This window comes from Ascochyta rabiei, chromosome 12 (assembly GCF_004011695.2).
Source record: "Ascochyta rabiei chromosome 12, complete sequence".
In the NCBI taxonomy this organism is placed as follows: Eukaryota; Fungi; Ascomycota; class Dothideomycetes; order Pleosporales; family Didymellaceae; genus Ascochyta; species Ascochyta rabiei.
The window spans coordinates 1457798-1473965 of record NC_082416.1 but is presented as its reverse complement, the minus strand read 5'-3'; the positions used below and the strand labels follow the sequence as shown (position 1 = coordinate 1473965).

Genomic DNA, 16168 nt, shown 5'->3' with positions numbered 1-16168 from the left:
ATTCGGCACTGAATGTGGCAGCGAACTCACAGCTGGACGTGGACCGCGGAAGTCTTTGCGCATGAAGGATCTGACGCCCTGGCTGCAACAGTCGCAGTTACACTGGGCTTTGTTCAGGTGCCTATTCCCGCTTTGCATCCCTTGCATTTCCGTCACATTGCACGGAACCGCAAGCTTTTCTTTTTCCGGTCTCTTTTGCATGGCATCCGAAGTTCTCGCAGGACGGAACAGATCCTTCGGCACGGCGTTGCAGTCTTCATTTTCTCACCATGTACATCATGCGGATACTTGTATAGTTTCTTGTGGTTTCTTTGCGCGTAAAGCGTTATACGAGCGGGCGTATGGTATGATGTTTACGACCTGTTCACGGCATGAGCAAAAGCGATGATGATCCTAGACGGTTTGCAGGCTCGATTGCCTTTTGCTTATTTTGGGTCAAACTTATGATATCCATCTATTCAACTGAAGATGTATTCATGCATTCTCAAACGTACTACATACCCTACTGTCAAATTTGCTCCAACTGTGCCTCATGTGAACTATTCTCTCAGCATGATCTAACAGTCGCCATCAACGTGTGTTCAGGTAAATTAGAGAATGAGACATATTGCGATCGGCTTCACCAGCTTCTATCCCAATTCGTGATCATTAATTTACTGACACTACACTACCTTGCAACCTGCCACTGCAGCTGTCAGCATCCACACCCACCAACAGTGCACAAGAGCCTCAACACCCAGATCTAGATCCCCAACACGTCCCTGTCAGCACCCTAAACGTGTGGGCCATGTCGGATCGTGGTGCCAGCGCGCATGAGATCCGGGCCCAGAAGCACTTGCGTTCCCGCCCGCACGTGCTAGCGGGGTAGTACATTGAGGCGGAGCAGCATCTAGACGTTGGAGAAATTTACAATTTTGGATTTCAAAGCACCAACGAGGGTGTGGACGAGTCTAGGGAATAGCGAAGTGTCTCGTAGAGCATGGAAGTTCCGGCGAATGCGATTCCGAATCAGTGGAGGGTGGAGGAATGCGCAGCGCAGGAGACTCAGTCGGTGGTGGGCCGATAGGTCCTCGTCTGTGCGTCACGCGCTCTCGTCCGAAGTTATACCACACAAGAGGTTAGCCACGATCGTTGCGTCATGTAGGGCTGAGTGAGATCTCAACGGCTCAGGTCGTGTGCTCGATCACTCCATGGTAATGCAATCCCCGCACCATCATAGCAAATATCACTGTGACAATTGTGGTTTCATTGCAACTTTATCACCAGACCGAAAGTCTTGTGGAAATAGATGTCACAAGCCACTTATCCAGGGATCTGTGCTCGAGCAGGAACGTGATCGGCCCACCAAAGCAGGGTTTCCATGGGAAGTGTCTGGCACTTCGCCTGCCTTTTCGTCATGTCTTTCATGCATCCCGCGAAATTTCCAGCAGGCTTGAAACGTGGCTTGAACATCATCGTCGTCAAGCTCGTCATGACCACAGAGAAAGTGATTGGCCTGTTGCGCTCCTGGAAATGGGTTTGCGCACCTGACATGCATTCCGCGGCGACTTACTCTGGCAAGCGCAAAAGTGACGCGTGCATGACGAATGCAGTTACACAGACGCCGGGTCACAAATCAAGTCGTAAGGAACTGCCGATGATGATGCTGATTCGTCACAGCGGCAATGTTATTGGCTGAGCTACAGGTAAGCTTCTTCCCGGCACCATCCGCGGAGGATGATTATGAAGAACTCTCACTCGAGAGACTGCGGTGTAAGCGGTGTCGGTGGTTCGCTTCGAACTTCTCTATTGGGATGACCGAGGCTCTTTAATCTGGTTCTTTCTCTCGTCCAGAGTCACCAGGTGTCTTTGCAGGCTACAGTGATCTTCTCAAATATACCAAATTAGGAGTATGCTAACCCGCGTCAACATTGTGGATCTCAACCATCCGTTCTCCATATCTAAAGCACTGTTGTCGATCTTGGAAAACATCAGCATTATGAATATTGACACAAGTTATTTCTCCGTAACATGTGTGGGTCGAACGTTGGTCTTTTGTTACTCGCAATCAATTCTGAAGGATGTCAACCAGTGCAAGATTACAACTCTGCATCTAACCATTGGTCATGGCCTTGGAAAACCAGTGTAGACTATGCTGAAGGTTCTTTTGATATTTGACCCTGAGTCCAAGCCTTCTGCTGCTTATATTCAGAGGTATATTTGTTATTATTCACTCTTGATCGCCTGGAGATTTGGTCGGAATCCTTCAAAAGCCCATGGCATCCTCATGCTCACATCAGGTCCCTAAATGTTATTTATATCTTCACCAAAATGAGTTCAGACGAGACCGAGTCCAAGATTTAGCGTCACCCGAGGACCTTCTCGGCTTTTAGTCGAGATCTATTTAGATAACACACCACTGCCGGAATACCAGGTTGTGCATGTTGCACCCAAGACAGGGTTTACTGTTGGAAGTCACCGAACCTTCATCTAAGGGATTCTCGGCTATTACGGAAGCATTGATTGTGAATGGTTTGTACTCACACGTTTCTTATGGGTCAGACTCCGATCCGGATACGGTGGACAAGCCCTTCGAGTCTCGATTGAAATTGCTCAGATACGAGAAAGTTTCTGAGCTGCTTGACCTGGATACAAATTCCGACGGCCTTGTAAATGGTGAATATCGAGTATCGAAGGGTGCACATTGCAGGCCAATGCCCACGTAGCTGAGCCAACCATGAGAGACCGCTCGAGCAACAAAAGCTCGGGGACGTCTTGTACCTTTTTTTTTTGGCGAAGTATGAATCTTGCCTAATGGGGAGCAAATGCCAGGCGATCAACTTGCGGCTTTCAGATTCAAGCATTGTTCCCGCAGCAAGTCCATCATTCCGTCCTGGCCTCATGCATCTGAGGTCGAGGTGCTCTGCAGAAGCGTTAGGGGCGCTGGGCTTACTCTCGTGGCTTAACAACGATAGATTTGGGCGACTGGCTGGAAAGAGTATACAAAAATAATGAGCGGAGGCTTTAGGAAGTGACTCTTTAGCTGGATTTTTACAGTGCGAGCGTAGAAGTAAGAGCATCTCATATTGACGCAAAATGGGAGCAGAGGTAACCGCAAATCCGAGCTTACTGACAGATATCAGTGTAGTGTGGCACAATGCAAACCCAGTTTGAGGAGAGGCTGCAACTTCTATTCAGTCAATGAGACAGCACCGGTGTACATGACGCTGCAGTCTTTACGACTCACCGATTGTCACGAACTCGCCTTCCAACCGATACCTTCCTGACTCACTCCATCCTCGGCCACGCTTCAAGTGTGGCAGTACTTGATGCCTACCTGGGTCTGACCACAGAGATCACGGTCAACAAGGAGTCACTTGCCGAGTACGAGGGAGATGAGGAGACACCACCAACGGAGGTCACTAGATATATTGAGGCACACCCGGGAGCCGAGTTTGTCATTAGAACCTTGTTCAGGGCAATTTTTCTAACAAACAACGGCGTAGAGATCAGCTGCAGCGTAGATGGTAATCGCGGACCTCACTGCGGCATTGCGTAGAATGAGCTCCTTCATCGACCAGCAAACAGGATGACTGGGATCACATTCTCACAAGATGGCCAACGGTTTCACCAGAACTACTAGTTCGCCGAACTCAACATTGGTATGTGTCAGGAAATCAGGTCACCCAAGTTGCGTTACTAACTACTTACAAAGTCGAGGATCCCGAAGGGATCGTATATCTCAAGAGCCTACGCAAAGAATCGAAGTGTCTTAGCGCTGGATTACGAATTTTCGACTTTCCAAGCAGCGCAGCAATACCGGAAAGCCGCCCACCTAGCCCAAACGAGGACCTCCAGGCCCCAAGGCCACGGAGGACTCTGCCAATGATAAAAGCTATTCCAGAGAAGGCACCGAAAGGAGACGCTCGATCTCACCAAGCTATGTAAGGAAAAGAGCTACTTTGGATGACTCAAACTACAGCGGGCTGACAACTGTGGTAGTTTAGGTGAGCCTCGTGTAGCCAAGATGTCAATGGGACCAGGAATGGTATATGACTACGTCGATCGAGATCCCATTCGGAACCCTGTGTCTTCATTACCGCTCTTTAGATGACTTCCAGGTGGACCTCTTCTTGTAATACTGCTAACTATTCCGATAGCTGCACCCAGTGCTCTACGTATCATTGTCGAAGAAAAGCCGGTCCCTTCACCCAAAGTTGAACGGTTCGCGATTGGCACTAGAGCCAAAAGAAGCTCAGTGTTACCATCTCGACATGAACACAGGAAATTTCAAGGCATTAGCAGGAGGCAGAAGGCACTCGAAGTATCAAGCGCGAGTGCGATGCTGCACATGATATTCACGGAGATTCTGACGACCTGTCTATTGTGGAGACAAGGGGCTGCGAGCGGCCTCGTGACGCTCATGAGGTGATTTTGTTGGATTAATAATACGATCTTAGTCTGCTATGCCTGTGCTATGTTCGCAAAGATACTAACGATTTACACAGAACCGTGTTTCAATGACCCGTATTTGGTTTCCAACTGCTTGCGCCATCTTCCTGGTCTGCTGAAATACAAAACTCTTAGCTTTAACTTGCATCAAATCCGGTCCTCTTTCGCTTGCCATGACGCTGACGCCACCACATTCTACCCTTACCTGAAGCCGCGTAGGCCTTTAGCTGCTAGAAATACCTGCTCCTTGCTACAACACTCGCTCATACAACCCCACTTTCATCGAAGAATGATGCAGAACAACATCACGATTCTCAGAATTCCGACTGTCTTCTCACATCCAGTTTATCAAGGCTTAGCAACAATGGCAGTACTGCCTGTCTGTCTGGGTCTAACTGTAGAGATGCTTGTCAACGATACGCCGTTACAAGAGTACGACGACAACAGAGAAGAGTTAGCTCCGCTTAAAATGGTCACAAATTATTTTGAGGCGCAGTCGGGCGCAGGATTTTTATGTCTCTTCAGCCCCTCCCAGCACTGGGGTTCAGTACATGTATACAACTCGACGGAGTGTGCGTTGAAGAATTATCTCCGACAAGGACGAATCTATTCTCAACAAGTACTACATCGCAGAAGGCGGAATTGCTAAGATTGGCGATCGGACAGTTGTGCAAAGATTCTGGTTCAGTGAGATGGCTGCAGGTAGGTTTGCTTTCCCAAGCCGTAAAACCCTGCCCCTACTTACAACATGCTTTACTCAAAGGCAACGCCGATTGAGTCAACAAGAAGTTAATGGACAAGCTTTCGTCTTCTAGTATAATCAAAATCTTTACTTACGGCATCGAGAATGCTCGCCGTGGTTACAACGGAGCAGAGCCTATGGATATACTTATTGTATATGCGATCTCGGAGAAGGCACTCGAGGGATAAGCAAAGACGCATACAGCTACGTATGTCGTCACACGCATTTCTCAGAGGTCAACTAGGAGCTTGACAATCGTACAGTCTAGCAGAGGCACACGAAATGGTAGACACCGACTGGGGGGTTGTAGATGATGTTTATGGGGTTCCTTTCGCAACATTCTATTTCAAGTATCGGTCACTCAGTAAGCACGACTCGTTCTCGAACAGCCTGCGCTCATACCGTTAGCTGCACTACGGACACTTGTTGTTGTGCCCAGAGTGCCAACACCAGTTCCACCCGAGGAGCGACCAGAAAATCAGCTGAGTTTTGAGGAACTTATGCAGCTCGTCAGATGCTACAAAGTATTTGCGATCTACAAACTTTGTTCCGCAGTATCTGACGGTCACAGGAAAGAGACGCAGCGGCACTGAAGATAAAAAAAGGAGGACACCCACAAGCGCGATCGAGAAATCTCTGTCACTGCGGACAGTGATGCCACTGACTACTTCGAGGTGGTTGGAGCAAGAAGCAAAAAGCGTCGCGGTGACAGAACGACGGAGGTTATCATCTTAGACTGAGCAGGAGGTCATCAGTCTTGGCTTCAGGCACTTGCATTGGTATCGTGGATTGAGCTGAATCATCTATGGCAAGAGAAAGGGCATTGGCTATGCTAGAGCTTTGCTTTTGCTTTTGCAAGCATTTTGCTTTGCAAGCCTTCATGAGCCAACTGCTCGACATCTGTGCTTTGTTTACAGCATTCAGACAATGTGAGTATCACGGTGCTTGGAATGACGAGCTCAACCTCACCTATCGTAGCGGCGTGTCCTGCAGTCGTACCACTTCCCTGTTCCCTCTTCAACTTACTCTGTCAACCTAACCACTTTGCTGGAAGATCACAGTACTCCAGCGCATTTCCAACATATACTTAGGTGACAGACATGCTCAATTACAGCAATTTGTTCGTCACTACAGACAACATAGCCTGGAAGCCCTCAGTAGATTCTCCACATTACTAAGATATGTAAACCTCACATGGTGATTTAGCTCCCCTACCCAGTGCAGAGATAAGGGTTACTAATTCTCAATCGCTTGTCTCTTTTAGGTTCCGCGCAACCTCTCAGAACCAGAACCAGAACCAGAACCAGAATCAAGCAGGCACTGGGAGCGATTTTGGACCCTGAAGTGATGCACAAAAGTGATTGCAAATTAGTAATGCGCGGTTTCTGGAGTCTTGCGCGATCAGGAAGCGAGACTCCCTTCGCAAGGTCCGGCTAGCGAGTTTCAGGATCTTGACCCAGAAGGTCTGCATCTCGAGCTCGAGTATTTGCGAGAAAAAGAGGGAAGTTTCGATGGTGTCAAAGCGTGGGAGTGCAGCAACATGGAGGTTCGTATTTGTGACGAGCAAGAATACGGCTTGTGCGAGCAGAAGCTTTGGGTGGTTTGGGGGGCGGAGCGCTCTGTGAAGACAAGGCTATGTTGCATGTTCGGGTTGGTGAACGCTGGGTGTAGAGTGGGGTTTAACGTGTTTGAAGAGTTGGTGAATGTTGTGCTTGGTGGCGTATAGGTGTTGATGCACTGTCAAACAACGGAGATTAGAACAGAAGGGGATGGTGTATACAATCTACCCATGATACCCGCGGTAGGCATGGCTACCGTACAAGGACTAAATTATGTATTGGTGTTACAAGATATCACACACGACACGGAGACGTCCAAAGTAAGGTGCCTCGACTAAAGCCTTGCTTGTGCTCTTCTCCACGTCCTCCCCGTCTACAAGAAGCTCTCTATCTAGCAGAAAACCTGGCCAGGTACCTGTGGCTTGGCAACGCCCTGCTCGATCAGATCGACATAGCTCCAGTACTCCCTCTGGGTACCCTCGCCATCTACCGGCGTAGTAGAGTACGAGACAGCCGTCCAGAATGCTGCACTTTTGTTAGCTACGTTATAAAGAAGGAATGATAAGTTTACCTCCGCCGCTCAAATACTCACTCCACGCATACCTCTCGGTGTTGAAGATGCTCTCACGGTTAGCAAGTGTGTTGTTGTACATGGTCTGCAGCGACCACTCGCCAATGAAGTTGGGGAACTTGGTCTGATTTGCAATGTACTGTGCCTGACCGCAGACAGCGCCATTGACGTAGTTAGAGTACGTGCCAGCGGCGGCGAAGTAGTAGACGTGTGTGTCCATGACGATGGTGTCCGTGGTGTTGTAGAACGGTGCCCAGAATTCGGCGCCCTTGAAGCAGTCCTGGATCATCATGGGAATACGAGCATCGACTTTCCTGATACGCTCCAAGACGTCGTAGTAGTATTGGTTCACCCAGTCGGTACCCTTGTCGGTCAGGCCGGCTTCTGTGCCAAAGTTGACAAGGTTGGTGTCCGAGGCTTCGTTAAGGGGCTCGATGGTGAACTTGTTCAGGCCGAGGGGCGAGGCCTTGATGTAGTCAAGTATGCGGTCTACAGCCAGGTAGGAGTAAGCCAGGTTGGTTTGGTTGTAGAACCAGTCGTCGTGGAAGAAGGCTTCACCGACATCGAGAGAGTTCACGCCGCCAGGGAGAGAGTGGAGACCAATGATGATGTGCATGTTGTAACGGTTGACGGCGTAGGTGACAATGCGGTCGAGGAACTGGACTTGGTTGCCAGAGTGGAATTCGGAGCCAGGAACCTTGACCCAGGCTGCGTATGTGGTGGGGATACGCAGCGTGTTGACGCCGACACTGGCGAGAGTATCGATTGTGCTAAAGTTGAGAAAGCTGCCGTAACGTTCCTCGAAGATGGGACCGCACTGCTCGCCAAGAATCTGACACAGAGTCTTTGTATGTTAGTAGTGTGGGGAGTTTTTTTATCCTGGCGTTCTATCACTTACCCATTCATCTGAGGCGTTTGCACCACCTACGTTGACCCACCAGATGGGGTCATGGACGCGTTCCTTCTCGAGCCAGCTGCCAAGATTTGCACCCTTGGACTTGTATGTGCTCCAGTCAATGAACCCGTCATCAACATTGTAAGGATTGGGTAGCGGTTCGTCGTCTGACAAAGGGTCTACAAATGGGTACCCTTGCGTATTTCCCTTCGGAGCTGTGGACGTCTGGGGTAGAGCGATGGCCAGGACAACCAAAAGGGTGGCCGTAAACAGTTTTTAGACCATAGTAATAAGAAGAGGAACGTGTAAGGACGGGAGTGCGGAAGGGACTTCAAGTCAGGGCTTTGCGATAGGCGAGTCAATACTTATGGCCTCTCTCTTGTTGATACCCAAGACCATACAGTGCAGCATTCTTACTATTTGATGCCAGTAAGAAGGGGTTGAAATCTGCTTCTAGATCTATACTGACGTCGTTTACACGTTTTGCTACGTTCTTTGTTTTCCGGAATGCAAGCATGCGAAATTACTGCATTTAGTCAATACCCTTGATACCCCTCACAAAACCCAACGAGTGCTTGTAATCAATGACATGTCGAAGCGACGCAACTCTACTTCGCTACCAGATTTACCCCAAGAGATAGCAGAGGTAACATTATGTTGATGCATGGGAACCAGCGACTGTCCAAAGTAAAGATGACTCAACTTGAGCGTTGTTGAGAGCATGTGAATCGACTGCATATCCAGGATGGAGTTGCCAAGCTATAGTCGGCCCTCTTAGCTTCCGTCTCTTCTCGGCATGACCATTCATACATATTTCAAGAATCCCATGATTAAATAATTGGGGACGCTTTTGCATGGCTGGGGCATGCATTGGCATCGAGACGTACAATGCGGATTCATCTACGGCCGCTCCCAACCTCCAACAACTCCGAATGAGTTGTCGAGCTCCCTATGAGCGTTATCTGGCACAAGACATTAAGTATGCGTTCAGAATGAATGACCCTCCTAAACAAGTTGAACAGTACTTCCTACGTCGAAGCGCAGACGTGTGTGATTCCTTCCGTTTTGCAATCAAGGATGGACCAAAACCTCAGAACCCCTCTCTTATTTTGGGAAGAATGCAAGCATACAATGCCCGCTGTTGTCGCCCTGACCTGAACAGACTCCCAGTCTGCGCCCTCAATTTGAATCTAGTCGATTGCGAGAAGTGCAGGTAATAATTCGAGTTCCAAGCCGGATATGTAACACCAAGATTAACATACCAGCTGCATCTGAAATTCAGCTACAAACGTGGCTATAGGGCGCACAACACGTGAGATTGGAACAACTGCTTTGAATGACATGAGTAATAGATCAAACTGAGGAAGTAAGCGTTGACGGCACCAAGGTTAATATGAGCGCGGCCCTGTGCGTGACCTTCGATGGCCATCAACATAAAGCAAAGGCAGTCTCCTCGCCATAGTAAAGGGCCAAAAGGTCTCGCGTAATAGCCACGTTTGCATGGGCTGGTCTGGACCTGGTACTCACTGTCTCGACTCGACAGCTGGTTGGAGGTGTTTCTGGCTGCTGAGCCCCTTCAATACAACTAACGTTGCTCTACCACAATTGACGTTCAGGTCCTACAGTATCCTACCTTGTACGACAAGTCCAACTGTGCGGCCACATGCGAGTAAGATACCTGAGGGATATGAAATGTTGTGTGCACGGATACAAGAAGGTTGCTCGCTTGAGACGGTGATGTAACTTTGATCGACAGAGGAGCAGTGTGCTGGTAGTAGATCGCATCTGCCTTGCCATCATAGTGGCGGTGTGCTGGAACATGCGCGCTTGTGAGTGACTTGGGTGAGGTGACGTTCTCCAGAGGCCACAACGTGTCGCGTCGAGCTTTCGGCGACCCTCCGAGCTGAAATGTGTGTTTCTGGGTGTGGCAGCCTGGCAGAAGTATGGCTCGTGTATGCAAAAGCCGACGACATTTCGTCAGTGGCCTCGGCAGATGTCGGAAAGGCTGGGGCTGGATTGCACTATGACTGGCAGAGCGGCTGGTTGCTGCAGTGCCGAACCATGGGACAGGATGAGTCCAGCAATTGAGCGTCTAGAATCGTGTTCCACGACCTTGGCCTTTCTCGTCGGCGATGAGCATCTGGTCAAGTGGTGCACCATGGATTTCTTTTACCCCGCCTGAGAGGGCTTCGAGGTGCGGTGGAGTAATGTTGACGTTCTCTAGTCGGCAGCACAACAAGCTAGCTCCGCAGTGAGGGAGTGCGAGGTGTTGAGACAGGCGAAGCAGAAACGGGTGAGCGCACGATAGCATGCACAACGACGCAACAAAGAAAACTCTTTCCTGCCTAGAACCCAGGGCCAAATGCTCTTCTGCAGCCACGATAGGCCCACGATGCCGGGTGTGGAGATGGATAGCTATCGGTATCGATAGGTGGATAAGAAACTCTGAGCGTGCCCTGCCGCGCGGAAGGCAGCCACACCCACACCCAGTAGGGAAACGCCCAACGTGCAGCGGGCCCACAAGTAATCTCCCGCGCATGGTGAGCGCTTTTGGTGAGTCCAGAAAGCTGTGGGGATGCGGAACAGTGGGTTGAGCGGCAGAAGCGAACGAGTCGCCGTGAGACAGCCGGTCACAGTGTTGTCACCTTGACGCTCGACTCGCTGCCCTACAGGCGCTACGTCGCAAATCGGCGCACAGCAGGTTTTGGCAGTTGTTGGCGGCAGTGGAGCGATGAGGAGACCAATTGAGCGCCTGTGGAAAGCAAATTCCGAGTGCCCACGGCTCCACGCAGCGCGAGTGGCGGACCAGCTTTCGCGGTGCGCTGCTCTTGGCTCACATGAAAGCAGCACTCAACGTCTGGAGCGATTCTGCCATTTCCACGTGTTTGCGTGTTCCCATGTGGTGACATTTTGTGCGCGCACCTGAGGTGTTGGGGGGCGGGGCGTAGAGCCTCTGTTTCTGAGATGTTTTGTCGCGCGTTTCGTTCAGCTTGCAGCCATGTCCCTGGCACAGCAAGACGCGAATTCGAGCGTTCCTGACGATCAGTGCAGCGCCGCGCAGCGATTCGTCGGCTCTCGGCCGGCAGCATGCCCCTTGCGGAAACGTGAGACAGGTCAGTTTGTGCAGTGCCTGAGAGCTTGACCGCATTGAGGAGCAGGCTTGAACAGCCTGTCAGCGCCGTGGCCAGCGCCGTGGACAGCGCCATGGACAGCACCGTGAACAGCATCATAGTCAAGGTCCGTGTGGAACGTCGCCGTCGCACAGTGATGGCACAAAGAGAGAAAGCACATTTGAAATGCTGCGCCTTGGTGCTTGACATGTGCCATCTGCAGCCGGTAAAGCAGCGGGCGCGCAGGCAGTCTCGAGCGCGACGGTGGCTGACGGCGCCAGCGCTGTTGTTGAGTTTAGCCAAGGCAGCGCCGTTCCCTCCCAGGCAGCCGGGCCGAGGGCGCCCAGTGTGCTGCTAGACGACATGGCGCAGGTCGGCGTGAAAGCCAGCGGAGGATGCGAGCGCGGCGTCGTGCGTTGCCAGGGGTCGGAGACGCTAGGCACGCCAGCCCACAGCTTACTCTTTGCTTTGCTCCACTGCGTAGCTCCTTCCTTCTCTCTCCACCACCCTCCACCATCACTCATTCTTTATAACCTCGCGCCCCTCCTGCTCTGTTCACTCTCTACAGGCTTGAGGTCTAGCACTTGTTCACTTTCCTTTCCCCCCAAACGCATTCATTCCCTCCCAGAGATCTCAGCATCTCGTCAGTCTTTACGACACAAACACCAACCAGTCTCTACACGCTGAACTGCTAGCCGGTTCACCACCAGACTCACTCTCTACCAACACCTGCTGCACGCACAACAAGCTTACCAAGCACATTTACCATCATCAACATGAAGTCCTCCCAGATTCTCGCTTCCGTCCTCTTCGGCTCCTTGGCTGCCGCTGTTCCCTTCAAGCGCGACCTACTCACCAAGACTGAGGTCCAGGTGGAGACTGTAGTCGTCTACACCACCGTCTGGGACGACGACGTCCCCGCAGCTGAGGCCACCACCACCGCTGGCGGCTACTTCTTCGAGCAGCCCTCCAGCTCCGTGGCGGCCGAGACTACTCCCGTGGCCACCTCTACTCCTGCTTCCACGCCCGCCTACACGCCCGCCTACACGCCCGCCTACACTCCCGCCTACACTCCCTCTGCTGTCCAGGAGCCCTCAAGCGTCTACACTCCTCCTGTCCAGACTCCCACCCCCTCCTCTACCGTGGTCGTTGTCTCCTCTGCCGCGCCTGTCGAGACCTCGTCTGCACCTGCTCCAGTCGCGCCAACCACCACTGAAGCTGCCTACACGCCTGCTCCCGTCACCTCAGCTGCCCCTGCTCCTGCCACCTCCAGCGCGGCTGCCTCTCCCCCTAGCTCTGGCTCTGCCTCTGCCTCTAGCTCTGGCTCTGGATCCTTCACCGGTGACCTGACCATCAACCCCCTCAACGGCGCTCTCGGTGCTTGCGGAAAGCCTCTCTACCCCACCGACATGGTCGTTGCCCTCGCTGCGCCCGCCTGGGGAGCCTCTACCTATGACGCCATGACTGGTGAGGCCACCAACCCCTGGTGCGGAAAGAAGATCAACATCGAGTACAACGGCAAGACGGTTCCCGCCACCATCATGGACCTGTGCCCTGGCTGCTCTGGCCACGACATTGACCTCTCCGACGCCGCCTGGGCTGCCATTGGCATGACCGAGTGGACCCGCGTCAAGGGTAGCTGGTCTCTGGCCGAGTAAGCGCCCACTCGACCTCTTCTCCTTTGCCAGCCTTTAGCACAGCTAGTCAAGTGTAGCAAGACTACATCATGATCAATATACCCAAGATTTCGCTAGCGCAGGCTGGTCAGCGCTTTGCACGACACGTTACGATATGCCTTCCCCATGTTTTGCATCAAGCGGATCAATCATCCGGAGTCAAGGAAAACAACCACTGAGGTTTTTGGTGTTGGTTCGCTCAGAACGTGACTTCTACCACTTAGATCTCATGGTGTATATGAGGATTTGCTGGTCGCTAGAAGTTGCCTGTTCTTTTTACACATTCTTGTCTCTCCTTGACAACATTTTTCTTTCTCTTCGTGTACACATTGTTATCTAGGGTCGGTGTATGGATTGGATACCCATATACATTGAACATTGAGATCTAGACGACTCAATCAGCAATCGCTTGGTCTATGAAAAAATGAACATCATCACAAACAAACAACATCATCTTCACCCCTTTGCTCCGTTTCAATCCTTGCCATGCCACGAGTTGCAATTACCCGAACAAGCACACACACTGCTATTTTGGCACCTACTTTCCCTTATTTGCACTCTTATTGATTGCGATCGTCCCCCTCAACGCTCCGAGCTCGTGGCAGTGCTCGCACGTTCCCCCCGGCGATCCACATTCCTCGCTCGTTCAGCCGCACCCACCCATGCACCCTTGCTGCTGGCTCCCCTTCATGTCGGAGCGCTGCGGTGCGGTTGACGGGGCACCGACTCACGGCCCTGTCACCCCTCTTGATTATTTTTTTCACAATTTTAGCAGAAGAAGATCGAACCTATCCTGGGGTGGTCACGTCATGGCTTCTCCACTCATTGCGTACGTAGGTCGCGTGCTTGCTCATTGAGCTTTCGATCGAGCTGGGCAGAGCAGCGACTGAATTACGGAGATTTCGCATATTAGGCCGTCGTTGCTCGGCGGCGTTGATTTGTTTTCACGCTGTTTTCACGCTGGTGCTGGTGCTGCTGGTGTCGCTGCTGCTTTGTTCTGTGGATTTGGGTTTCGCGCAGTCGCCGTTCTGGTCTGATCTTGCTTTCTTTGTCCCAAGTGGCTGTTTCAAATCCAGTGCTTGGCAAGGGTCCTTGCTCGAGAGGGTCTGGATGGCGGCGTGGTTTTGGTTCGTTCGCCTCTGCGGTTGTTTCGCGGTATGCACAAGTGATAGTTTGGGGTTGGCACGGTCTGGATGGTTGGGTTGGTGGCGCAGGTGAGGCTGTGTTGTGGATGGTGGATCACGTGATGATGCAGGTGGTGCTTGCTTGCATGGGGCTGGGCAAGGGCTCCTGCGTTTGTCCGATGAAAATCCGATTCGATGATGGGTGCGTGCTGCGAGCTGTCACCTTGCCTGGCTGACCTTGCTCACTGGTAGCGGTCTCTGGCTACTGCGAGGCTGAGCACCATGAGTCTAATAGCCAGACTCGATGCCCCATGCTGGTCAAGAGGTGAGCGAACGTATACTCTAGATGTTGTTGGTACTTTGAGGTGTGTTTGCGGTTCTATCTGTTCCTCTTCAAAGAAGTTTGTATCTATCCAAAGAGTCCCTGACTGTCTGCTTACAGTGCATCTGATCGAGTATTCAGTCCACACCATCACGGAAACACGCTCACTGAATGGGTAATTGAAGCTCGAATGACCTAACGGAGTGGTTCAAGACGTAATAAATGAGGAGCACGTCGAACCTACGCGCAAACATGGACACAACGGAGTGCTGATACTGCTGTGCACATTGTGAGTATAAGAACTACTATGGATAGTCAACTACATATGACGCCCCGTTTCCCCTAGTCATATACAACTTCTTTGACATGCAAGACAAAGCCCTCAATCATTCTCTTGGCCGCTCTCACCGTGCTGGCCTCGCGGCTTCAATGTCCGCCACTGGCAGATCGTTTCCTCGTCTTACCTATGCACGAGCTGACGATGGAGATGGTAGCTAAAGAGGCTGCTGCCTCTCCGTTTAATGCCTGCAGGAGAGAAAAACGAAGTGGATGTCATGTTATACTGCGAGAGGTGAATAATTTTCTAGACTTGATAGAGGACGAAGCGAAGGACGATACACGATAAGAGAAGTATAGAGTGAGATGACACGACATTCAAGGAAAGTCTTGAGATCCTGTCCCCTCTCCACCTGTTGGATTCCCCTTCGACGTCATTGTCTTAGGTACGTACAACATGCACAGTGCCGCCGAATCCAATAAGCGGATTGTTGTTTGCACGTCCGTTGTCGAGTAGCTGAGGTAAAGTAACGATGCGGGGGCTTATCAACGAGGGCTTCCTATCCAGACTCCATCATGCGAGAAATCGATATCATCCAGCTTACCTGATCGACGGGCCACAGCTTGATGAAGCCATATAGCCGTAATGCCAGAGCGTGATTGATGGCCTGAAGCGATACGGCAGAGCGGTGCGGCAAGCTAGAACGTGTATATAAACGTATCACTAGACCGAGCAAGTTTGGCTGGCCTGTAACTCGAATTCATCACTATGAAATTGCCCACTCTTCTTACGTCCGCCTTCGTGGCCGCTGCCATGGCAGCTCCTACTATCAGTCCTGGCTCTACGGTTGCTACTGAGGCTCGCTGGGACTACGGCAGCTCGAACGACAAGCGAAACCCGGTCAAAACCGCAGCCGAGTGGGATTTTGGCAGTACTGGGAACGAGAGAGACGTGGTAGACACAGATTGGGACCATGGCAAGAAGAAAGGCGAGATGTTGTCACCCCCCTTAGCTGTCGCACTGCTGATATGGTCGGCGCTGTAGCTCGTTGGAACTACGGTAGTACTGAGGATAAACGCGATGTCGTCGAAACTAATTGGGACTATGGTAAACGTGGTGCTGCGGACAAGAGGGGGGCCCAAAACTACGGCAGTACTGATGACAGGTGAGAGAATGAGCTTGCGAAGTGGCCTATGACATACGTATCAGCATGTGTAGAGCACAGAAGGTAGCAGTCACACTACTCTTAGCCACAACAAAACGATCGCAAAAGTAGTGTTTCCTACATGCCTGATACATACCGCGTTTACATCTAACGAAAACCAACCAACATCGTGTTGACGAAAAAGCACCGCACCGTGTACCATCAAGGAGGAGCTCCTCCATCGACGAACCTGACTCGCAAACGCTCCATCATTCCAAACCACATCCTCCTCCCCGCCGAGCGTTCTCGAACACGAC

General features: G+C 51.4%; 3 protein-coding genes across 3 annotated transcripts, besides 3 other annotated features; 2 read left to right on the top strand and 1 right to left on the bottom strand.

Annotated features, from left to right (window-relative positions):
* Positions 1-6453: 6453 nt before the first annotated feature.
* Positions 6454-6482: a tandem repeat.
* Positions 6483-7123: 641 nt separating this feature from the next.
* EKO05_0007559 (uncharacterized protein) lies at positions 7124-8715 on the bottom strand (the record flags this gene model as incomplete). The annotated part of the gene is made up of 4 exons (XM_059637071.1): positions 7124-7257; positions 7304-8135; positions 8202-8413; positions 8616-8715. The coding sequence occupies 4 exons, from the start codon at positions 8713-8715 to the stop codon at positions 7124-7126; spliced, it is 1278 nt and encodes a 425-aa protein (XP_059493054.1).
* A 3369-nt stretch (positions 8716-12084) lies between these two features.
* Positions 12085-12966, top strand: EKO05_0007558 (uncharacterized protein; the record flags this gene model as incomplete). Its single annotated transcript, XM_038947154.1, has 1 exon — positions 12085-12966. The coding sequence occupies one exon, from the start codon at positions 12085-12087 to the stop codon at positions 12964-12966; it is 882 nt and encodes a 293-aa protein (XP_038793838.1).
* Positions 12587-12641: a tandem repeat.
* A 977-nt stretch (positions 12967-13943) lies between the features above and the next one.
* Positions 13944-13976: a tandem repeat.
* A 1499-nt stretch (positions 13977-15475) lies between these two features.
* Positions 15476-15751, top strand: EKO05_0007557 (uncharacterized protein; the record flags this gene model as incomplete). The annotated part of the gene is made up of 1 exon (XM_038947155.1): positions 15476-15751. One exon carries the CDS (start codon positions 15476-15478, stop codon positions 15749-15751), a length of 276 nt encoding a protein of 91 aa, XP_038793839.1.
* Between the last annotated feature and the right edge of the window lie 417 nt (positions 15752-16168).